General features: G+C 52.3%; 9 protein-coding genes across 9 annotated transcripts; 4 read left to right on the forward strand and 5 right to left on the reverse strand.

Annotated features, from left to right (window-relative positions):
* Window positions 1-696: 696 nt before the first annotated feature.
* Window positions 697-2408, forward strand: COL26b_009823 (uncharacterized protein; the record flags this gene model as incomplete). Its single annotated transcript, XM_053182540.1, has 5 exons — window positions 697-1374; window positions 1427-1525; window positions 1584-1671; window positions 1723-1844; window positions 1899-2408. The coding sequence occupies 5 exons, from the start codon at window positions 697-699 to the stop codon at window positions 2406-2408; spliced, it is 1497 nt and encodes a 498-aa protein (XP_053033539.1).
* A 621-nt stretch (window positions 2409-3029) lies between these two features.
* On the reverse strand, window positions 3030-3359 carry COL26b_009824 (uncharacterized protein; the record flags this gene model as incomplete). The annotated part of the gene is made up of 1 exon (XM_053182541.1): window positions 3030-3359. The coding sequence occupies one exon, from the start codon at window positions 3357-3359 to the stop codon at window positions 3030-3032; it is 330 nt and encodes a 109-aa protein (XP_053033540.1).
* A 559-nt stretch (window positions 3360-3918) lies between these two features.
* Window positions 3919-4286, reverse strand: COL26b_009825 (uncharacterized protein; the record flags this gene model as incomplete). The annotated part of the gene is made up of 2 exons (XM_053182542.1): window positions 3919-4157; window positions 4256-4286. 2 exons carry the CDS (start codon window positions 4284-4286, stop codon window positions 3919-3921), a joined length of 270 nt encoding a protein of 89 aa, XP_053033541.1.
* Window positions 4287-8537: 4251 nt separating this feature from the next.
* Window positions 8538-10692, reverse strand: COL26b_009826 (uncharacterized protein; the record flags this gene model as incomplete). Its single annotated transcript, XM_053182543.1, has 4 exons — window positions 8538-9350; window positions 9397-9507; window positions 9555-10412; window positions 10675-10692. 4 exons carry the CDS (start codon window positions 10690-10692, stop codon window positions 8538-8540), a joined length of 1800 nt encoding a protein of 599 aa, XP_053033542.1.
* A 1367-nt stretch (window positions 10693-12059) lies between these two features.
* Window positions 12060-14146, reverse strand: COL26b_009827 (uncharacterized protein; the record flags this gene model as incomplete). The annotated part of the gene is made up of 4 exons (XM_053182544.1): window positions 12060-12315; window positions 12374-13152; window positions 13210-13987; window positions 14091-14146. The coding sequence occupies 4 exons, from the start codon at window positions 14144-14146 to the stop codon at window positions 12060-12062; spliced, it is 1869 nt and encodes a 622-aa protein (XP_053033543.1).
* A 1381-nt stretch (window positions 14147-15527) lies between these two features.
* On the forward strand, window positions 15528-16376 carry COL26b_009828 (uncharacterized protein; the record flags this gene model as incomplete). The annotated part of the gene is made up of 1 exon (XM_053182545.1): window positions 15528-16376. One exon carries the CDS (start codon window positions 15528-15530, stop codon window positions 16374-16376), a length of 849 nt encoding a protein of 282 aa, XP_053033544.1.
* An 81-nt stretch (window positions 16377-16457) lies between these two features.
* On the forward strand, window positions 16458-20194 carry COL26b_009829 (uncharacterized protein; the record flags this gene model as incomplete). Its single annotated transcript, XM_053182546.1, has 4 exons — window positions 16458-17461; window positions 17700-18276; window positions 18333-19768; window positions 19822-20194. The coding sequence occupies 4 exons, from the start codon at window positions 16458-16460 to the stop codon at window positions 20192-20194; spliced, it is 3390 nt and encodes a 1129-aa protein (XP_053033545.1).
* Window positions 20195-20877: 683 nt separating this feature from the next.
* Window positions 20878-22621, reverse strand: COL26b_009830 (uncharacterized protein; the record flags this gene model as incomplete). Its single annotated transcript, XM_053182547.1, has 5 exons — window positions 20878-21376; window positions 21429-21713; window positions 21776-21887; window positions 21938-22155; window positions 22272-22621. 5 exons carry the CDS (start codon window positions 22619-22621, stop codon window positions 20878-20880), a joined length of 1464 nt encoding a protein of 487 aa, XP_053033546.1.
* Window positions 22622-23773: 1152 nt separating this feature from the next.
* On the forward strand, window positions 23774-24110 carry COL26b_009831 (uncharacterized protein; the record flags this gene model as incomplete). The annotated part of the gene is made up of 2 exons (XM_053182548.1): window positions 23774-24036; window positions 24089-24110. The coding sequence occupies 2 exons, from the start codon at window positions 23774-23776 to the stop codon at window positions 24108-24110; spliced, it is 285 nt and encodes a 94-aa protein (XP_053033547.1).
* Window positions 24111-27621: the final 3511 nt, after the last annotated feature.

The following is a 27621-nucleotide window of genomic DNA, read 5'->3' on the forward strand; positions in this document are numbered from 1 at the left end:
GTCCTCAGACCGTCTCTCGGTATGCCTAGACGGACCGGGGACGGGGATGGCGATGGCGTCTTCCGGCCCCGAATGACGTGATTAGCAGCCGCGCAACCCAGCCAAGTCCCCGAAACACACGGATATATCCCGACCCGGATCTCGCCGGCTACAAGCCCAACACGGAAAATAAACCGTATTACCAATCCTTCTCCCTAGCAAACCAAAGACCGATCCACACCGGTGTCTTGAAGGCTGAATCCCATGGGGCTGTCGCTGACAGATGTCCCAGACAACGGTGTTAAAGGGGCTACCGAGTCGCGCTGGTCGAATCACGACAGCGAACCCCGCGATGGCGACACACCCCACGCCAAGGGTAGGCGAATCACCAATCCGCTGCAGCACATCATTCATCCTCGGACCCGTCCCAAACCCACTCCCGACGTCTGACAGCCAGTCTGCGGTCGAAGACTGCTATCTTTGAGGTCGTACCCAGGTCTCCTGAGCTCTTGCGCGATGGCTAGGATATCGGAATCCGAGGTCGGGTACTTAAATTTCGGTACGGGACCCTGAAAAAGATGATCAGCGTGAAATAAAATTTTTGGAAACCACTCTCGGTCGTTCTGAGGTGGTTCTTGCGTTCTCTCAACAACTCACTCCCCACGGTTCTCTCAAGTTAACGCCCTGGGTCCCTCAGAAGTGACGCCCCTGCTCGAGATGCCGTCCGAGCACGAGGGCGAGTCCCCCAAGGGGCTGGCGGTCGACGAGTCCTTTTCCGACCGAACTTCGGCAACGTCACCGCACGGCAAGGAGAAGGCGCCATGGTGGTCCTACATCTGGGACTACGAGCCGGGCCGCTCCCACGAGGAACGCGTGTTCATTCAGAAGTTGGATGTCTTCCTCATCACGATGCTCAGTTTCGGATACTTCATCAAGAACCTGGATCAGACCAACATCAGCAACGCTTTCGTGTCCGGCATGAAGGAGGACCTGTCCATGAACGGAAATGAGCTGAACCTGGTCGACACGGCGTGGACTGTGGGTTACGTCGTAGGGCAGATCCCTTCACAGATTGTGTTGACGAAGGTGCGCCCGTCGATCTGGGTGCCGTCCTGCGAGCTTCTGTGGACCGTTTTGACGTTCTGTCTGGCGGCGGCCAAGACTTCGAACCATGTCATTGTGATTCGGTTCTTTGTGGGGTTGGCGGAGTCGATCTTTTACCCAGCTGCGCACACGATTCTCGGATCGTGGTATAAGCCGTCTGAGCTGGGTAAGCGAGCGTGTATTTTCCACGCTTCCTCCGCGGCTGCTAGCATGTTCTCGGGTTATCTGCAAGCTGGCGTGTACAAGGGACTGAATGGTGTCCACGGTCTCACGGGCTGGAAGTGGCTTTTTGTGAGTGCTCCCTGTGAGACTATGTTGATGGAATGCACTAATACGAGTTTAGATCATGGATGGAATCATCAGCCTGCCAATTTGCATCGCTGGATACTTCCTCATTCCAGATCTTCCAGAAAACACAAGGGCGTTCTACCTAAATGAGAAAGTAAGCCTATCAAAACCGATTTATCACAACTAGGTAGTGGTAGCTGACACGATCTTAGGACCGAGAGATGGCACGAAACCGTATGAATGCCGTCGGGCGTGCGCCTCGTACTAAGCTTGGACTCTCAGCTTTCAAGCGCATTTTCGGTAAGCTAGAATCATGCCCCAGCGAATGCTACCGGAGAACTAATTGGTCAGGGCGATGGCACGTGTACTACCTTACGATTCTTTACATCATCTTCATCAACATTGGGCCTTCCAGCAGTGTCAACCCGTTCTCACTTTGGCTCAAGTCCAAAGGAGAGTCTGTCGAGAAGATTGTGAGTCCAGCTTGACACATCGTGGACTTCCGTCAAGCTAACATCGCAACTCAGAACATCATCCCCACAGCAGCCTCAGCGATTCAGCTCGTCCTGACTGTCTCCTTCGCAATTATCTCCGACGCCATTCGTCACCGCGCCAGTATCATGTCAATATCTACCTTCCTCGGAGGTTTCGCTGCTCTGCTGTTGGCAATCTGGAACATCCCAGATGGCCTGAAATGGTTCGCCTTCTTGCTTCAGCGCGCTTCCGTGCCATATGGACCGCTGAGCATGAGTTGGGCAAACGAAATTTGCGGTGCCGATGCGGAGGAAAGAGCCATCGTTATCGGCATTATGAACTCACTGGGTTATGCCTTCAACGCGTGGGTGCCGCTGTTGACGTACCCTCAGGTTGACGCGCCCAAGTTCAGGAAGGGCTTCATTTTCAGCACCATTGCGTTTGGAGCCCAGGCGGCCATCACGGCCACCGTGGCGTACCTGTTCAAGAGGGAGAAAAAGAAGACGAAGAGTGAGAGGGATGAAGAGGGAAGGGAGGCAACTGGAGATAGGCGTTTGGAATAGACGTGCACGGACATCACGCGACTAAGACTTTTAGACAGCTCAGATTCTGAGGATAATAACGCAGCCTGTTCTGAAACATTCTGCTACAGGCATATAGCCCTCATACGCACTCACCTACATGTTGTCTCTTATGGATCTTGAACCCTTCATAAGCTAGGTCATCTTTTCATCAGAGATGTGAATGAAGGAAGAGGCTCAGCACCGTAAGCCTTCCATGATATCGTCGTCAAACTCAAAAGCGTCTGATCGAAACCGAACCAAAGCGATATCATAAACGTGTATGCAACCGAATGTATAAGGTGAAGTGGCGTATGACGGAGATTAATACAAGAATCTACGTTATCTCTCCGTTCGAGAAATAAGTAGGATAGAAAAACTGAGTGCCGTGAGGCATAGCATGGTTATCAATAGTTTTAATTGGTAGATAATGATCTTAAGCGGAACCCTGAGGTTAAGTCTATTGGGGACGCTCCGGCTTGTGCACATCTCCCTCGCCGTCCATCCCTATCACTTCAGACTGATGAGATACATGTACTGAACACAAGAGAAGAAGCGACGCAAAATAGGGTTACGGGGCTGGAATCCATTGATCTCCGCTGTAGTCAAGTTACAGGAACCAACTCAGGTCATGTCTTCATCGGAGCTGTAGATGGGAGGAAGTGGGGCCGTGCCGTCACCCATATCATACTCCTCAATCTCGATAGCCACATTGGGTTGCCAACGACCTAGAGTGGAACCCTGCGAGGTGCGAGCGATAGTCTCATGGGCACTTTGACTGGACGCAGGAAAGGTGGTTTCCTGGGAGACCTTGTTTCCGCCGCCTCCGCCAACACCACTACCGCTGACCCCACCGGGGAGGTCGCTACCCTGGGCAAAGGCTTGAGCCTCAGCAGATTGATCGTCCTCGAACTTCTGGAGCTCCTTCATCTTATCGTCGTGGAGATCAGTCATCGCTTTGCCTGCAGCACTAGATCATTATCAGTATGACTGAGCATTTGCTTCATAGATAATTGAGATGACGAGGGCTAAGGCTAACAACGACGAAAGAAGCCAACGACGAACGAAACCAACGACGACAGAGACCGACGACGAAAGAGATCATGAGTGACAGAGATCATGAGTGACAGAGACTGGGGACGACAGAGACGAGGATGAAAGAAAGCAGGGACGATGGAGAATAGAGCCGACAGAAGACCGGGCTGACAGATGACGTGGCCGACAGAGGACATCAGCCAAGAATGAAGACAACAAACTGGAGGTACATTGAAGAGGGCAAAGAACAAAGACAATAAAGGAGAACCATGGAGAAGAAGTCGAAAGCGCTATGATGAGTAATAAGATGGCAAGGGTGATGGGGACGGGGTTGGATAGCAAAGACGATTGGCAGCAATAAGGCCAGAACAAACGGAAATAGTGCTGCAAAAACCAAAGAAAAATGTGATACTCGCACTGCCTTAGCAACCTTTCGGTCAGCAGCCCTTTTCTCAAGCGTTTTGGTCATGGAGTCCAGCTAATGAGGTGTCGCCGAGGGCTTGTTCTCGTCGAGGACTTCGATGAACAGACGAACCGCCTCATTAGCATGGTGGACGTAGTCGTGGGTCGATCCCGCCAGCAGCAGATGCATCCAGCCTTGGTGGACTGAGCTCAGAGCGGGCTCCACCAGAAGTCTAGCAGCCATTTCCTCCGCCTCCTCGTGCTTGCCCTGGTTGTTGACTCGCCAGGCGTGCTTGACGCGGAACTCGAGAATAGCTATGTCATGGATCAGTGAGAACACGAATTATCAGTATCAGTAATGATGACTGACCGCTGAGGTTGTCAAGCTCGTTCGCGGGAGTCGCGGTCGCGACTCGCGTCCGTGTTGCTGCTAGCTGGCGACATCTTGGTAGTCGTCTTGTTGCAGGATGTGAAGGTGAGAGAGTTGAGGAAGGAAGGAGCTTGCCCCAGATTTTGATTTCAGCTACGTTACCTTAAAAGTTGTTAACCCAGGAAAGTGCGTCCCTTCGCTAACGTCAAATCCCATCAATCTGCCTTAGGCAGGGTTCCCAAGTTAACTGTCTTCTATGATTGACTTCATCGGCATATGGTGTGTCCAAGAGGCAGCTCGCTTAGCAGACAACTCTTCCTTTTGGTTCTTATTTCAACCTTCTCATAGGTAGTTCTCGTCCCTTTCAAACCCGACTTTCTCGATCTTTGAGTATTTTTCGCTCCATACTAGCATGCCAGCTTCAGTTGACGGTCATTCCTGCTTTTTCACTTCACTTCTTGGATGCCCTCCAGTCAATGCCACGAACTCATCAACTCCAGTATCGCGTTTTTCTCGTCTGTCTCAAGATTCAGAAAAGAGAAGTTATTCCACAATACCAATACCCGGATTCATACCTCAATGTCACGGACCCTCGATTAGACGTATTTCCTTCTACTATACAGCCTGAATTCTATTCATGAATAGAAGTCTGAACCCTCAAGACGCTTGCCTCCTTTTTCGCAGTCTGAAAACGCTCGTAGCACGCCTGAGCCACGTCAATTGACCGCGGCTCACTGGTCAAACGCCGCGCGAGTCAAAATACTTTCACAGTCTACAGAACGTCACGCTCTCCCGTGATTACATCTTCATCTCAAAAATATCGGTGAAACGACATACACCGTAGTATGATGCATTTGATGAGATGCTTCCAAAGCAGGTTTCCAAGTATTGCACAAAGCCTTGGGAAAACTGGCGCCCAGAAATCCCCGCAGGGTTTCGGCCAACAACTGACCAGCCGGAGAGATTTCAATAAGACACGGTCGTCAGCACGGTTGCATGGGACTCTCGATAACACAGCAGCGCATACGGTCTCGATGCTATACAACGCAATACAGTGCGATGCGCTACAGCTAGGTTCTACTACCTTACCTTGTAAGAGCCGTTGATCGACGTCGAGGCCGGGGAAATAGACTCATCTCCGCATATCCGCATCAGACGAAAGATGTGTGGCGTGCCCCATCAGACGAACCTCTTACACCAAAGCCACTCTACCCAGTCGTGGTTAAATCAAGCCTCTATTCAAAAGAACACATCGACTCCGACCTCACAGCAACGTACACCTACTCCGAGTCAAGTATGAGATTGCCAAGACTCTGCGCCCGGGTCCTCCGGTAGTATTTTACGCCCGTCGCACAGTGCACACCCCACAACTCGGGTTCCCTGCTTCGGTTTCGCTTTCTCCAATAGGCAACACACTTCCCGAACCACCTGACGCCGCCGCGGGAGAGTCTCCCGCGGGATAGAGACAGGATGAGCCCAGACAACCAACTGGCCTAAACGCTCAAGTAGAGTAATCAGAATAGACACTAAGGTTATCCAGTCTGTTTCTCATATATTAACCACGACAACGAGACGACGCTCGTATCAGATTCCAACGTGCGAGTAAGCGGCGAATCCTCCCTCTAAAACCTTAATAGACAAGATGGCCCACTACACCGGGTCGATCACAACGTAGAGCGGACTGATTACTTGGTGTATGTCTGTTGGTATAAAGGTCTTGACAAGTTCGTCTCAACTCCTACTCACTCAACTCAAATCTAGCCAACCAACCAACACTCGCACAACAACACAACACTCCATTTCACCATCTCATCTTCAAAACGTTTCTGCCCAACATGCGCGTCAACGTCATCTCCATCGCCATGACCGCCCTGGCCGTCTTCTCGCAAGGAGCCTACGCTGTAACCTGCCAAAGCACGGCGGACTGCCCCCAGAACTGCGGCGGTTTCGCAGACAACCTGTGCCAGTGAGTGAATTCTACCTTGAGAGATTGGATACCTAATGCTACAGTCCAAGCTAACGTTGTTACCAAAAGTCTGCCGGGTAACTACTGCGAGTGTGTCCCGTACTAAGCCCTGTGCTCGAGTCAGGTCTTGGCCGCATGGCAAGGGCGGACAGGCACGGACAATTGTCCTCGCATGGTTACTATTTGGATTGAACTTCACTATCCGGGCGGGTAGTGGGCATGAACGACAATGGGGTCGACGACGATGACGACGATAGTCGTAGGGATAAGTACGACAGGGAAGATGAAACTTTCAAAATAAAGAATATGTTTGACATAATATGTGTACTCCCCTTCCCGGTTAGTAAGAAGTATCCGCCGGGGCAGCAAAAGTCTTCAGCTACTCTGTTTCAGATGAGCCTCCAGCAATAAACGACTTTAAACTGCATCCCACTTCTTGGCCCCCAATCATTTCAACGACATCAGCAACCTCTTAACTAGACAGAACGTAACCTCAAGGGTCCTCAGAAGCAGGTACTAGGTAGTCTCAACAGTGTGTCTCGAAATTAACACCCACCTACACCCGCAACCCGTCACGCGGGCTCGAAGGATGTTGCAACTTCCCCAGGATCTGAATCATTGAATCCTTCTAGCATCCACATGCCTCATCTCTCAACTTGTCCTAAGGACCAATCAACGACAACAGGGTAAGCCCAGCCGAGCCACAAGACGAGCCAACGAGAGGGCAGCCTTCTCACCGGACCGAATCACCGCCGCCGAAGCCCGCCCGCTGCCCTCCATACCAAAAGCGCCACACATCTCTCACACCTCATCCTTCCGTCTTGTGTGCTGCGGGCGCAAAGCCGTTGGGCAGATCCAGGTGGGTTGATGAGCAGCCATCCTTTCGCGGTCGAACCGAGCCACGTGCCAGACGAGTGCAGCGCCCGTTTGCCTGCCGTGCAGCTTCCACACACCCCCAAACGAACATGGCGCTGTGTAAGACCACCATCTCAAGGAATTTGGAGAAGACCCTGGCTCGGAGACCTTGGGGTTCGGCATCTGCTAATTGCGGACTGGAACGACAGCGAGCTCTGCATGCCTGCAGTGACACATGCAGGCGTGTTGTGGTCGCTCAGGCAAACCAGACGAGCTTACTCGCCAGTTGTCCCAGCTGTGCCGTCTCTGCATCTGTCACATGACCATCGCTGCGGCCCGTTTTCGAGCCTCGAAATGTCAGAGGTTGAAGAAGGTCTGCTCGGCCTTGTATGCGTCACCGACATGTCCAATTATGGCGAGGAGCGACAGGATGCACGCTGATGTGTGACGACGGAGGATCAGTCGCTTCTCCCAGGACGCGGAATAGGCGAGCCCATCGGGTTGGATTGACTGTTGATCCAGCTGCTCTCGCGTCCCGTGATCAGACAACACAAGTGGCATGAGCTCATCTCGGACTCTGTTCATGCCTCAGCCATATTTACATGAGTTACGTTAAGCCACAATCGTACCAGGACGCGAAGAAGGGTGCAGAGCAGAGGTAACTGACCGCTCCATGACCGCTCCTCATACCCCCTCTCCTTGAACCGAGACCCAAAGTCTGTTGCATCTTGGTTCCAGAGACAAGAACCCGTCAGGCTGAATGGCATTCCGGTATTGGGATCGCATATTGCGTTGCATCGTGTGGTTGGTACGCATGGCGATGAACAGCTAAGGGTGTGCGCAAACATGGGACGAAGAAATTGCTTAACCAGATCGGTAGCCGCCTGCAGATGAAGTTCTCTGGCCCGTTTGACTGGCGTCTAGAAATTTGAGACTGCCAGGGGCCCAAGTCCTTTAGCCCTCAGCTCTGCGTCTGCGCAGAATGCGAGTATTTGACATGCCTCCCGTCTCTGGATCTGCGGAGGGCAATCAGCCTGAATTGCACTCCCTGGCCTGTGGGGAAACCGACCCCAGTCATCAGACGCGGCTCCGTGTTCCCCAACTTTGGTTGGCGGACAATCAGGCCAGTGGCGTTGGCATTGGTCGAGCCACGTCGACTCACCTGAAGGAGTGGCGGGTCCTGTAGTTGGAGTGGATGCAATCATGAGCTGCATTAGCTTGACAGGGTGGTTCGTTTGCTCCGCTGAGGTACGACCAAAGAACGGTTTTTCAACTTGTCAATCAGTAGATCTGGTGCTGCAGTTCATCTTGTGGGAACAAAAACGATTGTGGTATTTTGGGTATCGATGCGCCGTATTTTCCTGATGTTCAGCAGTCCAATGTTTGCTGTGCCTCCCTCTTCCCGTCGGCCGAGAAAGCCTTGGGTAGCCGCCGTTGTGTCGTGACAATAGCACACCGTGACTTAGAGAGCGCAGCTCTTCGTCGCCGCGTGTTTGGTTATTCCTCAGCCAAAGACGATGCCGATTTTCATGTCCGCAGCAACTTGCTTCCACAAGCCTGGGCAGGCCTCAGTGCCCACCTGCTCCTTGCCATAGGCCCGCATGTCCATCTTTCGCCACACTTCCTGGACAACAGCCCATGGCTTCTCTGTGTTGACTGTCCCCCTCTTAGTACCAAACGCTGTGAAAGCTTGGCGCACTAAGCCGCGGTCCCGGCTGCAGACCGCATGGCATGCAGAGAAGAAAAGTGGCCACAGCATGGTGAGCCCGGCTCCACCGTGAGAAACAGATGCCGCGCAATGCCACAGGGCCGCTTGTGCGTGCTTCTGCACTAGATCATGCGATGATGGGTATTCGGAGATGGTGCTGTACAGGTAGACCAGCGCGCTCTGCCTGTATGCAAGCGCTGTGCTGGTGGTCCATCTAACGTTGGCGAGTTCCGTCTCGGATGCATCTGCAGGCCCATCAACAACCCGGTTGACAAGATTAAAGCCTGGAGGTAGAGTAGGCTTCCATGACTCCAGAGCGTATTCAATGGCCTTGTAAGTGGTCTGATACTCGGTCCGAAGGACAGCAAACTTCGATGCCTGGCCTGTGGCCATGGCACTCTGAAGTTCCCGCTTCATGGTAGTCAATTCCCCCAAGCGATGCAGCGTTGGCCAAAGGTCTTCGGCCATACCCAAGACGGGGTCGACTCCGCTAAAGGTAAAGGGGGGTGGAGAGCTCCCTGGTGAATATGCTCGATTGGCTTTAGGTGCGGCAAACACTGGGGTCGAGCCATTGGTGAGAGCGTTGAGTACGTCGAAATATCGGAAAACCTGCGATCCATCAGTACTGGAAAGCCTAGTGATTCGTGAGACGGACCTGTTCGAAGAACTCAACACTGGCACTCTTCGGCGACGGCATGGCACTAATGATGTGCCATGCCCCCTGAAGGTGATTGTTTGTGATGATTGACAGACTTCGTTGCATAAGCTGCGACAGTCAGTGACAGTCCACGTCTCAAAGGTTTGACGGCCTACCAAGTCGTACTGCAAAAGCAATACAATTGTCGCGAGCGCCTCCTCGAAGCCATCGCCTTCTTCAATGATTGCCGACAAGCCTGCAACAGCTCGCTCGTGGAAACAAGCCGATCCTTCGGTGTTTTCTAAGCCAGCGTATTCTCGATGCGCGCTGGCCAAGGCGTAGATGGCGCTTCGGACGGCAGAGCTCCTATGCGAAAGAGGAATGATGTGCTGCTCGTAAGGATTGCTGACCCCTTCTCTGAAGCCCATCATCGGCAACATAACCTTAGAGTAGTGATCTAGCAAGCCTGTGTCTTCAGGGCAGTCAGGAGCGCTAGGAAAGGAAGGGGGCAGCATGCTCAAAAGCGGAGAGGACGCTGTCGACCACGAGGGCTCGTTCCACGACATGTCTAGGCTTGCTGAGAAGAAGGATTCGTCAGTTGAGTGGACACTGCCATCCATGTTGGCTAGCGGGAGTTGGAAGTCGGTATCGGCCATCTTCTGGCATGATCCAATTTCCGTGATTGTCGTGAAACCTTCTCCAAGAGTTCCGGAATCCTCGTAACCCATTTCGTACTCATACGAGCCGTCCAAGTCCTCGCATAAAGGAAGTATCGAGTCTATGGATGCAGAAAAACAGTTATCCGTAGATATCGGCGACATTGAAAGCACACTGGCATTGGATTGTGCGACGTCAGGCGGCGTGAGGACGCTCGTGTCGGGGCTGGTTTGGAGGTCAGTGGTAGCCGTCGGACTACTTGAGTCGTCGGAGGCGTTGGACTCCGAGAACATTGCTGATTTTGTGGACGTTCTCCTTTTCCTCTTCTTAATGGGCTCGTACACACAAGCGACACCGGCTTGCACGCATCGCAGACACTGGGGGTGTTCTTCGGAGCATTTCTTTCTCTAAGATGAGTGTTGGTAAGATGGTCAAGAAAAAGGCTATCATGGTGACGAACCTTGTCTCGGCTGTCAGTCGTTAGCGAAGACTCTCACAAGTGGGAAGGGCTGGGGTCATTTACCAGTATTTGCATCCTGAAGGCAGGAAAACACATGTCAGACGATTTCAACACTTTGTCTTACGAGAAGGCTCATACGAACCTGCTCTAGACCGAGTCTTGATCGGCCGGGGACGAACTGGCTGGTTGACGAGCATGCTGATGGAACACTGACAAAAGCTGCGAATGTTGGAAAGATGTCCGGCCTTCGCAGCACAAGGACTTGACGACCCTGCTCGAGTTCGACTCGCATGTGGTGGTGCTTTTCGAGAGGCAGGAAGACGAGTGGCCGCTGCGGCCGGCAGGAGGCATCGGTATTTCAACGAGCCACCCTCTCGGGGACAGACAGGGTGTGCAGGGTTCCCCAACTACCCCAGTGCGTGAGGGGAAGGCGTGATGCAGGGGTTGCCGTGAGGGCAGGACGATTTGGAGAAAAGGCCGGGGAGTGAATGCACCGCCGGAGACATGTCGATTCCAAGAATGGCTGCCGTCCCAAGCGTTCTGGGTGTGGCGGGACCTCTGGGGACCCCAGAAAATGTCGAGCTAGAGGATGCATCGATAGATTAACCGGCCATTCAGCCTCGACTCTGGTGATCATTCGACTGGAAGTTCGTTGGCTCGATGCGCGAATGTGGAGATGATGGACCCTGCTGCTGCGACCTAGCCGCTTAGCGACTGCTGACATGCAAGGGTCGACGACGAGCCATTGACATGGCCATTCACGATGTGGCAGGTGGCGCGTGGTCCAGCCAATCGTTCGAATATACGTTGTTGATGAACAGATGAGATGTGGTCGAAATGAGCGGCCTTGCCACTGATCTCGGAGGGAGCGGCCGAGGTGGAGTGATGGCCGTGGCTCTCACGTCTGGCCTGATGCATCTTGATGATCGGGGCCGCAATGTGGTGCTGGTGGCGCCGTCCCGATTGTGATCTTTAGGGATGTGGAATCGGCTTCATCCGCAGTGGAGATGGATCTGTGCGACGGGAATCAACCGTGAAAATGCACCACCGACTGAAAAAGCGTAGGCCAGAGTCGGGCGAGAAGACGAGTGCGGGACTCTTTTCCGTGGTAAGGTGTCGAGAGTCACCGTGAATGTTGGAGAGAGGAAAACGGGCATCTGGCTGGTCATTGGAGGAGCGGAATTCCTCCGGTGCCATTGGTCTGTTCTCCGCTTTTCATCGTGCCTTCCTCCAAAAAAGAAATCACGCACGGTCCAGCAGTCTCGGTTAAACCTGCTTCCCACGTGCTCCGGCAACCACTACATCGTCTTCTCTCAAGCCCAGGCCACATCTAAAGTTCTCCTTCATCTGACATGCGACACTGATCTCATCTTTTCAGGAGATGGAACTTTTCTAGAGGAATACCATATACCATTATTTTGCTTTCCGTTGCCTTTCTATATCAACGCCAGCCACTAGTGTCCAGTCATTCCGTCAAATCACTCATACAAGTCTTGACCAGTCGAACGATCCCCGGACCCGAACGCCCTGCTTGACAAAACACAGTGATCCTTTCCAAAGAACATCAATTCGCCAGTTGCTCGCGCTTGGCCTTAGCGATAGCAGAAGTGCCAAGCCGGGTCAACTCCAGGACAAACTCGTCAATCATCTTGACATGAGCCACCTCGTATGCCGTCAAGCGGCGGTTTCGCATGCCTTCAATCAGCTTTGGCACTGATTGCAAAAGCTCCATGTCCTCTTCGGCCTTTGCGTTTAGAGGGTCGAGGAGTAGATTGCAGAAGATCGTTAGGATAGCCGACATGGGGTAGAAAACCACCATCCTGGTCATGTCAGCCAATGATTCGTTGTATCCTAACGGTCCACCTTTCGGCAACTTACCAGAACGCAACCTGCTCAACACCATGAATGGCGGCTCGCAGGAAATATAGCGTTGATCGACTCGCTTGCACGGATAGCGCAAGACTCGAGCTTACTCCCTCCAGTCCACCGCCTTCACCACTTGCCCAGCATCGACACCTGCCGCTGGCTCGATGGATCATGGCCATCAAGTAGTGGTATTCGAAGTGGAGGATGATCTCTTCCATGCCCAACCGGCCTTTCCTGATGGTCATCGTCCCTCGAGGGAACGTCAAAGTCGGCCTATACGACTGTGGTACTGACATTCTCCATCCCTCCAGCTCATCATCCAACTCGCGAATATCTCTCAGCATTTCCGCGTCGCTCTTCTTCAGCGCCGCAACAGAATACAGCATTCGACTGATCTTCGATTTGATGATGGTCAGCTGCAGCGAATCTGGCTGCAGCGTTGAAGTGATTGTCGCTTCGTCGAGAAATGATGGCGAACCACCCGTGTCGTCAGAAGCTCGCGTCCACCAGTCCATTTGCGGAAGAGTCAGGTCGCAGTGCTCGTCGTCGATGCTCGGGGGTTGACCCGTTCGTAGGGAAATCTCCTTGTCAAGCTTGTACGACAGCCAGAACAGCCTCCGAAGCTGATTCCTCACTCGCCAAGCATGGTCGTCCCCAGCCTTTGGCGACTGATGGGGGGTGCGGCTCGTCCCGGGCTCGAGATGCCCGCCAAGCATGAAGAGGACTCGACATGTGGCCGAGTGGAACATGGCCCCTTGTTGGAGGTGGCCGCAGAAGAGATGATACAAACTCTACAAAAGTCAAATGTCAGCAACCTTTCGGCAATTGCCTCACATCCAAAATCTTACCAGCATGAAGACGGTCTCAAGAGCCGTGATATTGGTGTCCTGGAGGATCATTGCCAACAGGCTTTGAGCTGCTCCCGCACACGCCTCGCCATCGATCTCTGGCACCGACTTCCACTCATCTTGAAAAAGAGAGACAACGGCAAAGAATGAAAAGACACATGCTTTTGCTGTCACGACCTCGAGACTCGGTGAACCGTCAGTCGAGCTGTAAGCCAGTTCGATTGTTTCCATGAACAAGGCATGGTCGATAAGGGGGAACGATAGCCCAAAGTGAGAGGCACGAAAGAGCGCCAGGTACTCTTCGACAGTCACCCGATTAGGAAGTTCACCTCCAGTGTTGGTCTGCGGGAACCCCAGAAGGATGGGAACCGGGTGCTGGGTCTGCCACAGTGGGCCAAGAGCAAATAGAGTGTTGATGGAGGCATCTTCGCCCGTCCGGGAGCGAATCCAGTCTTGGCCGTCGGCGGAGAAAAACGGGATGCCATTGTAAGAGCTGATATCGCCCATGTAGTAGCCGGCAAAGTGCATCTTACCCACCGTAGCGCCGGATGCCCGTATAGATGAGTCATAGGCTCGGACTTGGGATGCCTCCGGGGTCCCGTCGGCGGCCGGGGGGTCCGGCCCGACGGTTGACATTGGCGCCGATGATGACGATGGGGACATGGATGGGTCCCGCCCCTCATCCCCAGCATCCTGGGCGCCTTGGTTCCGCCGAGCCGCCTCGAGAGCTTGTTCGATACGGTTGAGGCGCTCGACTAGGTCCTTTTCAGATCCAGCCCTGCGGACGTCGTAAATCTTTGATGCTCCGTTCGATGATTCATCGAGAAAGACAGAGATAGGGGTTGGGTGGGGGCCAACTTCAGCCCGCAGGGATAACTCACCTAGCTGTGGCCACTCGCTTCTTCACCTTGGTGGCTCGGTTGAAAGTGCATGCCATTCCATGGTGCTTGCACCAGTTGCATTGCGGCACGGCCCCGTCACATTGAATCTTGAAAGAATGAAAACAGATTAGCATGTCGTCTGAGACAGGTAAACAAATTTGAGTCCACGATAGACGGGCCGGAAGCATACCTTTCTCCTGTGACAGGAATCACACGCTCTCTTCCTCATGTTGACCCTCACTGCGGCTTCTGATTCGTGTTAGCAGCCGCACTCCGCGGCACGCTGCTTTGGTGTCGCCAGGGACCGGATAGCTCTAGTGAGGTAATCCGTCTCGCGTGCCTCGCGTTCGGTAGGGAAGCCGGTTTGCCAGTCGTCCGCCTTTCTTTCTCTCTGCTCGCACCACGAGTAGTCAAGAACACGCCTGTTTACGGCAGTCATTCCCCCCTTCGGTAGATGTATGGAAACGGCCCGCTGACTCAGCGGTATCTGATCACCCCTGACTAAGCGGCCAACGTCAAAAGTGGAGTGTCATCCTCCGCGCCCCGTGCTTTTATTGGTTCTCACGGGGAAACCTTAACGCAAAACTTCAGGCGTGCTCCACCGTCATCTCCAAACTCTGCGCCCGTGCCCGGTGCTCCGAGACACGCCGCCCCGACTCGTTCGGCACCAACAACCTCCCCCCGAAACAACACCAAGCCCTACGAACCGTCCCAAAAATGTCCAACTCGCCGCTGAGTAAGCGGCCTTCTCGCTGCTTTGGGACGGTAAACCGAGTCTGACTGGTGAGCCTCACTGCGGCTCTCGGGTCTTTTCAAGGGATCTGCCTGGGTCTGGCCCACGGCATCCCGTCGCCTCGGGCAGGGAACCAACCCCGAGCGCCCAGCTGCCACGCCGTCGCATGCAGGGTTCATCCAACCAGATTGCCATGTTTGGTCTTTGGAAGCAAGTGGGATGAAGGGAAAAACAATTATTCAGCGGACCCAGGGCCCTGGGCCACGGTCCCGAAACATTTTTTTCACCTTCGGACAACAATGGCGTCGTGCAGCGTGCTTGGGGGCGCCTGGAGAGTAAGCTTTCGGACGAAATTTTGTCATCGAAGACACGGGATGACGGGTCACCTTGTTGCCATGGCGTGCCCTCCTTTATCACATTCACTCCGCTTGCCCCGATTTGGACCCGTTATTCCATCATGCTAGGGGTGCTTGCTTGTTGCACAGAGATCTCTGGTAGCTTCTGATCGGGTCGTAATCTCTGCCCATGTGGCCGAAGTCCATCGGCGGGCCGGCCGGACTTTAGGGGTAACAGCAAATGACGAAAATGACTAGAGATAACAAATAGAAGACCTTCCACACACCCAAGGATGTTCCCATGCTCCTGACTTGCTTCTTTGCTATCAAGCGTGCTCTCGACTCAAGTCCTTCGAGATAGTGTGCACGATGAACTTCACGTCCGAGAAACAAGAAGTTGGCTCATCGTACTCCCGCGAAGGCAACATGGAGTCCGACGGCACGCTCAACAACGGTTCCAACTACGAGCAGTCGCTCGAGCTCGCCCAACTCCCAGACGACGATACCACCTGGTCTCTGAAGCACAAGGTCGAAGCCGTCAGGCAGAGAGATGAACGATCTGGTTTCCCTGCGAGAGAGCTGGGCGTGACATGGCAGAACCTCACGGTGCAGGCCGTCAGCGCCGACGCGTCGATTCACGAAAACGTCCTATCACAGTTCAACATTCCTAAACTTGTCAAGGAGTCCCGCCACAAGCCGCCCCTGAAGACGATTCTCGACAACTCCCACGGCTGCGTCAAGCCCGGTGAGATGCTGTTGGTTCTCGGAAGACCTGGATCCGGATGCACGACACTACTCAACATTCTCGCCAACCACCGCCGCGGATACTCTTCAGTTACCGGCGATGTTCACTACGGTTCAATGTCTCACAAGGAGGCAGAGAGGTATCGTGGCCAAATCGTCATGAACACCGAGGAGGAGCTGTTCTTTCCCACCCTCACCGTCGGCCAGACGATGGACTTTGCAACCCGCCTCAAGATTCCCTTCCGCCTCCCTGATGGAGTATCATCCAACGAGGAGTTGAGAGCGGAGAACAGAGATTTCTTGTTGGAGTCGATGGGTATCCAGCACACTTTCGACACCAAGGTCGGCAACGAGTTTGTTCGTGGTGTTTCTGGTGGCGAGAGGAAACGTGTTTCCATCATCGAGACTATGGCGACGAGAGGTTCAGTGTTTTGCTGGGATAACAGTACCAGAGGACTGGACGCCAGCACGTAAGTTACTCCTTCATCTGATGCTTTGGGGCAGTTGGACTAACATCATTATGGTGCCCTGGAATACACCAAGGCAGTCCGCGCCATGACCGATGTCCTTGGTCTCGCCTCTATCGTCACCCTCTACCAAGCCGGTAACGGTATCTACAACCTCTTCGATAAGGTCCTCGTCCTCGACAACGGCAAGGAGATGTACTACGGTCCCATGAAGGAGGCCCGTCCTTTCATGGAGAAGCTCGGTTTTATCTGCTCCGACGGCGCCAACGTCGCTGATTTCCTAACCGGTGTCACCGTTCCCACGGAAAGAGCCATCCGTCCCGGTTTTGAGAAGACCTTTCCCCGTACCGCCACCGCCCTCCGCGCAGAGTACGAAAAGTCGGACATCTACCCCCGCATGATTGCCGAGTACAATTTCCCCACGACAGAAGCAGCCAAGGAGAAGACGAAGCTGTTCCAGCAAGGTGTTGCCAACGAGAAGCACAAGCAGCTTCCCGCCAACAGCGCCCTCACGACAAGTTTCATGACTCAGGTTGGAGCGTGTATTCAACGTCAGTACCAGATCATTTGGGGTGACAAGGCTACCTTCATCATCACTCAGGTGTCTACCTTGGTCCAAGCTCTGATCGCCGGTTCTCTCTTCTACAACGCTCCCAACAACTCTGGTGGTCTGTTCTCCAAAGGTGGTGCGCTCTTCTTCGCCCTCTTGTTCAACAGTTTGCTGTCCATGTCCGAAGTCACCAATTCTTTCACCGGCCGCCCTGTGCTTATCAAGCACAAGTCTTTTGCCTACTACCACCCCGCCGCGTTCTGTATCGCCCAGGTCGCCGCCGATATCCCGGTCCTGATATTCCAAGTCTCGGTCTTCTCCGTGGTTTTATACTTCATGGTTGGGCTCAAACTGAGCGCATCAGCTTTCTTCACATTCTGGGTAGTCGTTTTCGCAACTACTATGTGTATGACCGCGATGTTCCGTTCCATCGGTGCCAGTTTCTCGACATTCGACGGCGCTTCGAAGGCATCCGGTTTCATCGTTTCCGCGACGATTATGTACTGCGGTTACATGATTCAATACGGCCAAATGCATCCATGGTTTATCTGGTTATTCTGGTAATTTTGACTATTTTCTTACTATTTTAATGATGCTGGGAGGTTTGGAATCGTAGTTGCGATGCTTGATCGCAAGATCCGGACCTCCGGATCTGGATCGGGCCCGGTCCCGGACACGGGTGGCTCGTGCACCACCCGGCCCCACCCGCCCGGTCGCGACTGCCCTCCTACCACCCACTGTCTCCGACTCGAAGAACAAATAACTAACTACTGTTCACAGGATTAACCCCTTGGCTTATGCTTTCGACTCTCTCATGTCGACCGAGTTCTATGGCCAGCTTCTCCCCTGCGTTGGCAATAACCTTGTCCCGAACGGACCCGGCTACACTGACCCCAACCACCAGTCCTGCGCTGGAGTTCCCGGTGCCACTCAAGGCCAGACCTCCTTTATGGGTGATCAGTACCTTTCAGCCCTCTCTTACTCTCACAGCCATGTATGGCGCAACTTCGGCATTGTCTGGGCCTGGTGGGTGCTTTTTATCGCTCTCACGGTCATCTTCACGTCGCGCTGGCGTTCCGCCGCCGAGGGTGGTGCTTCTCTCCTGATTCCCCGCGAGAACGCCAAGGTCACCTCAGCTCTGAAGAATGATGAGGAAGCTCAGACTACCGAAGAAGCTTCGGGCAACAAGAGCGACAACGAGAAGCGTGATGCCAACGGCAACACCAGTGGAGATGAGACCGACCAGAACCTCGTCCGCAACACCTCCATCTTTACTTGGAAGAACCTGACCTACACTGTCAAGACTCCCTCCGGAGACCGCAAGCTTTTGGACAACGTTCAAGGATACGTTAAGCCTGTAGGTCTTCTCAGTGCACAATGTTTGAAAGGGTCCGCTAACCTTCTCCTCCGCAGGGCATGTTGGGAGCTTTGATGGGTTCCTCTGGTGCTGGAAAGACCACCCTACTCGACGTCCTCGCCCAACGCAAGACAGAAGGTACCATCCACGGATCCATCATGGTCGACGGTCGCCCCCTCCCTGTTTCCTTCCAACGTTCCGCCGGATACTGCGAGCAGCTCGACGTTCACGAACCCTACGCCACCGTCAGAGAAGCCCTCGAGTTCTCAGCTCTCCTCAGACAGAGCCGTGACACCTCCCGCGAGGAGAAGCTCGCCTACGTTGACACCATCATTGATCTTTTGGAGCTTCACGACCTGGCCGATACGCTCATTGGAAAGGTCGGTAACGGCTTGTCCGTCGAGCAGCGCAAGCGTGTCACGATCGGTGTCGAACTCGTCTCCAAGCCCAGCATCTTGATCTTCCTTGATGAGCCTACCTCAGGTCTCGATGGACAGTCCGCCTACAATACCGTTCGCTTCCTTCGCAAGCTTGCGAATGCAGGCCAGGCCGTTCTCGTCACGATCCATCAGCCTTCTGCCCAGCTCTTTTCCCAGTTCGACACCCTGCTCCTTCTCGCCAAGGGCGGCAAGACTGTCTACTTCGGCGACATTGGCGACAACGCAAAGACGATCCGCTCCTACTTTGGTCGATACGGTGCCCCCTGCCCCGAGGAGGCCAACCCTGCTGAGCACATGATCGACGTCGTCTCTGGCCACCTGTCCAAGGGCAAGGACTGGAACGAGGTTTGGTTGTCTTCTCCTGAGCATGAGGCCGTTGTCAAGGAACTCGACCACATGATCCAAGACGCTGCCTCCAAGCCTCCTGGCACCGTGGACGATGGTCACGAGTTTGCTCTTTCCCTCTGGGACCAGACCAAGATCGTCACCCATCGCATGAACGTGTCCCTCTACCGCAACATCGACTACGTCAACAACAAGTTCGCTCTTCACATTTTCTCTGCCCTCTTCAACGGTTTCTCCTTCTGGATGATTGGTGACTCCGTTGGCGACCTCCAGATGCGTCTCTTCACGATCTTCAACTTCATCTTCGTCGCTCCTGGTGTATTGGCTCAAGTTCAACCTCTCTTCATCGACCGCCGCGACATCTTCGAGACTCGTGAGAAGAAGTCCAAGATGTACTCCTGGGTTGCCTTCGTCACTGGACTCATCGTATCTGAGATCCCGTACCTCATCATCTGCGCCGTGCTCTACTACGTCTGCTGGTACTACACTGTCGGATTCCCCTCTGAGTCTTCCCGCGCCGGATCCACCTTCTTCGTCATGCTCATGTACGAGTTTGTGTATACTGGTATCGGTCAGTTCATCGCCGCCTACGCACCCAACGCCGTCTTTGCCTCCCTGGTCAACCCGCTGCTCATCGGAGTCCTGGTTTCGTTCTGCGGTGTTCTCGTGCCATACGATCAACTCCAAACCTTCTGGAAGTACTGGATGTAAGTAAAATCCGAGCACTTGTTTCTCCGCATTTTACTGACTGTTTGCGTAGGTACTGGCTCAACCCCTTCAACTACCTAATGGGCAGCATGCTTGTTTTCGACATCTGGGGCACGGAAGTCACCTGCAAGGAAAGGGAGTTCGCCCTTTTCGATCCCCCCAACGGCACCACCTGCGCCAACTACCTGGCCGAGTACATGATGGGCATGGGCTCCTCCAGCAATCTCATCAACCCCGACGCCACTTCCGGATGCAAGGTCTGCCAGTACCGCGACGGCAGCGACTACCTGCAGACCGTGAACCTCAAGGAGTACTACTATGGCTGGCGCGATGCTGCCATCGTCGTCATCTTCGCCATCAGCTCTTACGCCTTGGTCTACCTCCTCATGAAGCTCCGTACCAAGACGTCCAAGAAGGCGGAGTGAGCAAAGCTCATTCTACTTTGACTCATCTCTCTTACCTCATCACTCTGATACCACACGCGCACTATTGCAGCATCTTAGATTGTACCACCTTCACGGGTAGATCTCGGGATAGCATTTGGGTGGACTCATTTCTTTCTTGCTGTTTCTTTCTTGCATTAAAGCGGAACTATTCTCACAACGGGCTGTAGATTTCATGGGGGGATTCAATGTTTACTACATAATAGATGTCTAGGGTACATAGATTGGAATGACATTATGATGTCCAACGTCTGACAGCGCGTTCGGTGTCAGTGACGTCTTTCCTCAATGCTTCGGACGAAGATAGCAGTGGAATAATACACTCTCAACCCTTGTTGAGTTATGCGTTGAATAGGACCCTTTCACCAATACTCTTCTTATTTGGCCGGGATTAGATATCGGCAAGAGAAACCTGAGGAACTCTATCTTCAGAATTAGGCAATGAGATCGTTGACTCGTATTCCACCACGACCGTCGTCTCTAGTCGGGGGACCGCAAGCTCGAAATGTCTACCACAGCCTCTATGCATTTCTAGTTCAGCAATTTAGCGGGAAGCAAAACTTTGTGGCATAACGTCAAATCACGGAATCAGCTTGAATGAACGTAAAGGTTTGTCATTAATTCTAGAAGCCACTTGTCCTGCAGTATGGCTCATCCGCCGTGCATTACTGAGGATACGTCTTCTCAACAACAACGCCGCATGGGTAATAGTTCTTGCCCTCTATGCTCCCAGCAACATTCATCAGGGTGTTCCAAATGCTCGTGCAGACAGGAAGCGAGAAGAACCCAGGGGTCCGCACACCACCCGAAAGCATGAGCTCGTCCACAGGTCCGCTGCTGGTATCCAAGGACATGTTGTAGCCGTTGCGGTTGCCGTTGGCCAGATAGCCGCTGTAGGAGCTGATCACGATGTCGTCCAGCGTGATGCCACCCCAACTCTTTCCATCCAAAATGTCGTGTGTGCCACCCGCAAGCTGCTGGAAGGGCGGGTCTGAGTTGGGAAGGCCGGGGGTGTCGGCCTGGACGTCGACACGGTACGTTCCAATGGTGAGAACGTAGAATTGGTTTCCGTTCCAGCAGACACCCGACTTCTTGTGCGTATCTTCGTCCATGTATGGGTCCAGTGTCTTGGGCATGGTGTCTGAGCATGCATCTCCCGTCTTGCTGTTTGATTGTGTAAGTTAACGAATACTTGGTAGAGGAGAGCTTGACTTACAGCACAAAAGGTTGGAACCCAGCCGGCGCTACAGACCAGGCAATGGGAATCATTTGTCCAAGCAAGATCTTCTGAACGTTATCCTTCATTTCGGAGAGGTTAATGTCGTCAGGGACCATGTTCATCATACCCTCGCGGATCAGCCCCGAAAGCATGTTGTTCGTGGTGCTGTTTGACCCAGAGAAGACTTCTGACAAGTAATCATTCTGAGTCTTTTTCCATACATCAAATAGAGTACCCATGGCGGACATCAGATCGTTCTGGACGCTAGCAGAGTCTTTCGCGCTGTTGATGGGTAGTGTTAGCATCTCCCTCCGGGGATACATCGGCCAGGTATTACGACTTACGCCTTGGTGTTATCCTTGGCTAGGGCGAATGAAGAACTAATGGCGCTGTTGAAGGTATCCTTGGCGAAACTTCTGTAGGCGCTGGTAGCGAAAATGGCGGCGTCATGGAGAACTTCTCGAATCAGTAAAAAGCTTTGGGTCATCAGAGCGAGAGAGACCTACCAATGTTCCAAAGTCCTGCAGACGACAAACCAATACCAAATTGCAACACATCAAGCACAATCTTGACTAAGGTTGAATCATCCTGAGCCTTCAACTGAGGGGCAAAGGCTCCGGTGAAGTCTCCAATTACGGCAGCGAGACTGAGCTGGGCATCTTGCAGCGCTTCATGATATTTTTGGAAGATCTTGTGACCGGTCAGCGGTAGACTTTGAAACAGACTGTGATTTATCTCACGTCGTGCAACTTCGCGAAGGAGTTGAGAACGAGAAACCTATATGGAAAGTTAGCCAAATGTATCTGTGTAACTTTGGAAAGAGTCAGGTGTGTAACATACCCTGCCGGTGTTTTGGTGGCAGCGCACTGAACCGTCGTTGAACAAGGGGTATTGACGGGATCTTGGCAATCCCATCCTTCAGGGCCGCCGTAGAAGTCGCTGATGAAGGCCGGGAACTTGAGTTGAACTTGGCCATCTCCAGGTGTATAATTATGCCACGCAGCGACGGCCGCGTCCCAAGATGTGTTGGCGTCGGCAGCTTGCCAGCGGATATTGGATGCGACTTTGGCGTCTGTGATGTTGGTATCGGTGCACTTGACGTCTTCCCACTTTGGTGTGTCTCGGATCCAGAGTGAGGTGGGAGAGGCAGTGGCAGTGGCAGCCAGAAGAACAAACGCTACGTTAACCATCGTTGTAACAAGGTAGAGACAGGCTGGAAAAAGAACGGAATTCCAAAGCAACGAATGAGGGGTATCAAGCGAACGACTGGGGAAAGAACGATGAGAGATCGCCGGATCTTGCTGAAGCGAACCGCGATGCTGGTACCGGCATATTAACATCGTCGACAACTTGCCATCTTCAACGCCCTACCACAGGGCCACGGTACGGGCCGGCAAAACTGAGTCGCATCACGAGTTGCACGTTGCGCTCAGCGACGAACTATTCGACCACATGTGTGCTGCAACAGCTGCCATTGGTGCCGGTTCAGCCGTGCCCACCGTAGATCGATGGAGTTCACGGTTGTTCGGAACTGTCACAAATTTCATGCACATTGGGGGTTTTAATTAGCTATCCTCAGATGTGGGTCATCAGTGCTATATAATGTATTTAATGTGAGGGTGTTCCCAGCACTTCAAAACTGAAAAAGCGCACACAGCCTCCGGACCGAGTCAGTATCAAGGAGCAACGTGGTGAAAATTCCACCCACGTGGTCGTTCTTACTGGCCCAGGCAGAAAACGTGCTCGAATGGCAAGTGCTCCTTCATTTTCTCGGTTTTTGACAAGTTTAGAAGTTCGCCATGACGAAAAGCAATCGTACCATCCCTCAGTTTCTTGAATGGCTGAAGGAAGTCCAAAGCGAGTCGTGCCCCTTATTTGTATTAGTGATGGAATCGGGCAACGTGGGATGAAATCTCAAGCCAGGATTCCCTTAAGGTGTCGCAAATTTCCCCGATTGTCTTTTAAGAGTTCAATTGATTGCATGATCAGAGCTCGTCGCACTGGCCAAGGGAACCCAACACGTCCTGTTTTTCACACCTTCGAAACAACCTGGGATACCGAGCATAGAGAAAAGCCAAAACTCGGCCAACACCGACTTCTTCCACAACATGAGTTCAAGCTCAATGTCAATGTCTTTCAAGCTGTAAGTGTTTCTTTTGCAACTGGGCTTGGCATGGTACAGGAATTGACCGAGATGCAGCCTCAGCCTTCTCCTGCTGGTTTTCTTCCAGTGCCGATCAGTTTTGGCCTCAGGATGCACGCAAGTACACTGCCAAGTGACTGTCTGCGCCGCAAACGCCGACGAAGCATACAATGAAGCGAGTCTTGGCCTGGTAGCCATCATGGGGCCTGATTGTGCGAGCTGGCAACCCGGCTCGCCGACGAACGCGGGCCAGGGCGCTTGCGCAGCCGGCCTCTCGACCTTTACCGGCAACTTCGACATCTGGCGCGCCTGGACAGCGCATGGCGACGACTACTCAGCGACATTTGCTCAATGGGGCAACTTCATAGGCGCAACTTGTACGGGAGGCAAGACTGTCAAGTGTGATCCCAAGTCGGGCCAGTACCCCAACCCGACGAACGGGAGGTGTCAAACGCAGCAATGGTTAGTACGGTGGACTCTCGAATGCTTTTTGCTCGTCACTAACTTCTCGCAGTGTTCTTGACAAGTCGTGCTGAGACCTTTTGGATGGCCAGAAACAGCTTGGTCTTGCATTTGTTCGGCGTTAAAGGTTTTGAGGATTTGAAGCGTTGATTACATGAGCCGGAAGATTACAATCAGCGAAGCGTTGCATCAAGATGAAGCATTTCCAATAGGAGTTTGACAGCTGGGTCTGTATCATCATGTGAAGAAGAAGGATTACATTCAAGGAAAGAGTTGAGCAAACCCCTGGTGTGCAGGCGGATGTTCGAAGCTCCCGAAGCTGGCGAAGTTAATATCATACTATTTTGATCATGCACATACGTTTATCCTTCCAAGTCACATGTCTCTGCTGTCACCCGCGTCATGTTTCTCGAGCTCCTCAGATGTCCTGCAGTTACGAGGTTCTCATGGAGTAGCATCTTTCTATGGCCAGACTGGCAACGTGATCGTCCCAGCTCGCTTTTCTTGTCAAGATCTTTTGGATTGTCAATTCGCCAAACAAGCTATGTTGTTGTGTGATTCATTCCTATTAGATCAGACAATATGGACACTGAAGCCGTCAGCGGAACTCTCGGAGCAAAAACCCAAGGGCCGGGGCCGAGACTCTCATCACCGCTGCTATCTGCGCCTACCTCCCCGAGCTTTCTTCCTGCCTTCTCGCCTCATGCTAACCGATAGCCGAGTGGTTACCCGAGCGCATAGACGTGCGCGAATCCGGGCTTAGGATTCGTTCCCCGTAGAATAAACGAATCCCGCTCCGGAAACCATTCCAAGTACAACCTGCGAACAACACCGATATATGTTAGGTTTGATTCATAACATTGTCCCCATGAGTAGAACGTCGACACCGGTCGGTCGAATGCTTGATCCTTTACGAGTTTCTACAGAGGAAGTCATAATTAAGCGCTGTGTTATTTCTTTGGTACAAAGCTGACTCCGATTGCCCCCAGTCTTCATTCTGACCAGGCGCTGACGAGGAAGTAGGCTGCAGTCATGATGCCGTCACACTTTTATGGTTTCTTCTGATTGATTGAGTCAAGTTCCGTTCAATTTATCGTGAAATTCCTCACTCTAAATTCGGCCACAGCTGCATACTTTGACTTGGGATAGGCAAAGTAAGATACTGAGGGGCAGACTAAGACTACGTGGCCCCAACAGCCAAGTATATGACGCATTCAGTCTTCGAGTGATCAAATGAATACTGTACGTGCTCATCAGGATGATCACTGTGACAGGATTGCGGTACTCTGAGTTCATATACTCAGAGCAGACCTTCAAATAATGATAAAAGCAAAACATTAAGTCCCACTTGATTCTATTTATCAACAGACGTGCCGCGTAAGTTTGACGGAAGGCACTATTGAGGCCATTACATGAAGAGAAGTGAAAAGAAAAGCAAATATCCCAACGCAGACAGCATGGCTGGTAACAGAGACGATCAGAGCAACAAGTAAGGACGGATACTCGAGAACAATAGAGATGAAACATAGCATCAAACTGAATGACGAAGTTAACATAGTAGTCCGCCTGACCAAGAACCTGGCTGATGGCAGAACTCTAGTCTGAGAAGATATTCGGGTACAGTCGCTTCAGTAGTCAATGGACTCTAACGAGAGACCACTGGATGTCAATGTCTCATACGGTGACTAACATGGTTCTATTAGAAGCACCCGATTGCACTTTGATGGTGGGATGAAGATTTTCCTGGTACGGAGACTTCACTGCTATCACTCTTTCAGTTGCATCTTATGGAGACCTAATTGAAACAGGTATACGTTCGATCTATTGACTATGAAGTCATAGATCAGACTCTTGAGGGCCACGGATAAGTTGTACATTGAAATAATCTGCGTAACTAGAAACGCCGTTTTCAATCCGGCTTGCCGAGAAGCATACTATTTGTCCGCCAAGTCGATCTTCCTTCGATCAACTAAGAGCATGAGGAGCCGCTATTGCAAGCCTTCAGGCACTCAGCTTTGAACTCATTTCCACCAAGGCCTTCAAAAACAAGAAATTGCGTGTTATCACTGAAGATAGAATAACATCTCTGGAGTGCCATTCGTTAGATTTGTCCATTCAAATCATTCGGCTTTTTCGACTCACCCCATCCTTGGGCTGGGAAGTTGGCGGTCCAACAGCGTTCGTCGGAATGTTGAAGAACTTCTGGCCAGATGCATAGCCGTTGCAAGCTCTTGAAGTACACAGATCATCTCCGTTGCACTTGCAGCTGGCATGAGTGTCGGCCATTGCCCTAGTCATAGTTAGCAGGATGTATGTGACATTACCGTGAAAAAGCACTCACGCCAAGGGCATAATGACAGAGATAAAGAACGTCGAGAGCTGCATATTTCGTAGGAAGAAAAGAATGACGAGTCGTGATACTGAGACGATGGATGACGGGATGGGTACAAACCCACCTCAGAAAATACAGCGAGGCCGCAATATTTATAGACAAAGACTTGATGGCTGAATTTCGTAAAGACCAGTCTGAAATCGGTACGGCGAACGATCGGACTCCGAACAGGTTTGAGATAAGTGATTCAAGTTCTAAGTCATTCGCATGATGGCGAGCACTCCATCATCCCGTCGGCTGGTAATCAATGGCGGTGGCCTGGTTCCACGGAAAATGGCCAATCAAAGAGCATATAGATCATTCGGATCCAATCGCGAGTCGAAAAAAGCAACTGTGCCCACACCTCTGATTCGAGCCGCACGTATGCTGGATTAGATCCGACGGGATACTTTTTCTGAATCTCCTGAGACGAGTCCTTTTCGGCGGAGACATAAGAACAAGGTCCCACTCTTGCGTCCTGGTACTCAACGTTAGACATTCAGAAATGCATTACACAAAAATCGCAGTTTTGCACTGAGATGTGTGACTACTTGAAGTCCAAAAGGTGTGGTGCCTCATGATCTATGCAGCAGACATGCAGATTAAGTTTTCGTAATACCCGTTGAGCAGTGCAAGTTGGCACGACAATATGAACCACCGAAGACATGCTTTGGATGGGTGTATCTTGTGCCATTCTGATGTCGTCCATCCTGTGGATATGCACGTGCAACAACCGTCAGTCATTTCATCCATCAAGCATTTGCTCAGCCATGGCATTTGTAATCGAGAGACCTCATATCGCCCTGTGACAACAAAGGGACCTTATGAGCCTAGAATTGCGCGGCATGCCTCATCTATCACTTCGGGTTCCCATAGCTTATAGCGATCTTTCTATCCACATCTTCAAGTTGGATCTTGGCTGATCATGGACCACTTGACTCTGACCTTTCACACAGTAAAGTACTTACTGATAAAGCCTCAGTCGGAACAGCACAGTTTAAATCGGTAATGACAACGTGACAGTGGCTATCTTCCAATTCATTGTTCATATAGATACCCTTATATCCCCGTGCATAACTGATTTCTTAGGGCAACCATATGGTGCGCAGATTTGGTAGGATTTAAGAAATATTGTACTAAAGGGATGTGTGCATCTAGAAAAAGTCGTCCTGGCATTGAACCCACAGGTTACTGCTGCAGGGATGGGAATTGAA

The sequence above is a fragment of the Colletotrichum chrysophilum genome (assembly GCF_026319265.1).
Source record: "Colletotrichum chrysophilum strain AFK26 chromosome Unknown scaffold_98, whole genome shotgun sequence".
Classification (NCBI taxonomy): Eukaryota; Fungi; Ascomycota; class Sordariomycetes; order Glomerellales; family Glomerellaceae; genus Colletotrichum; species Colletotrichum chrysophilum.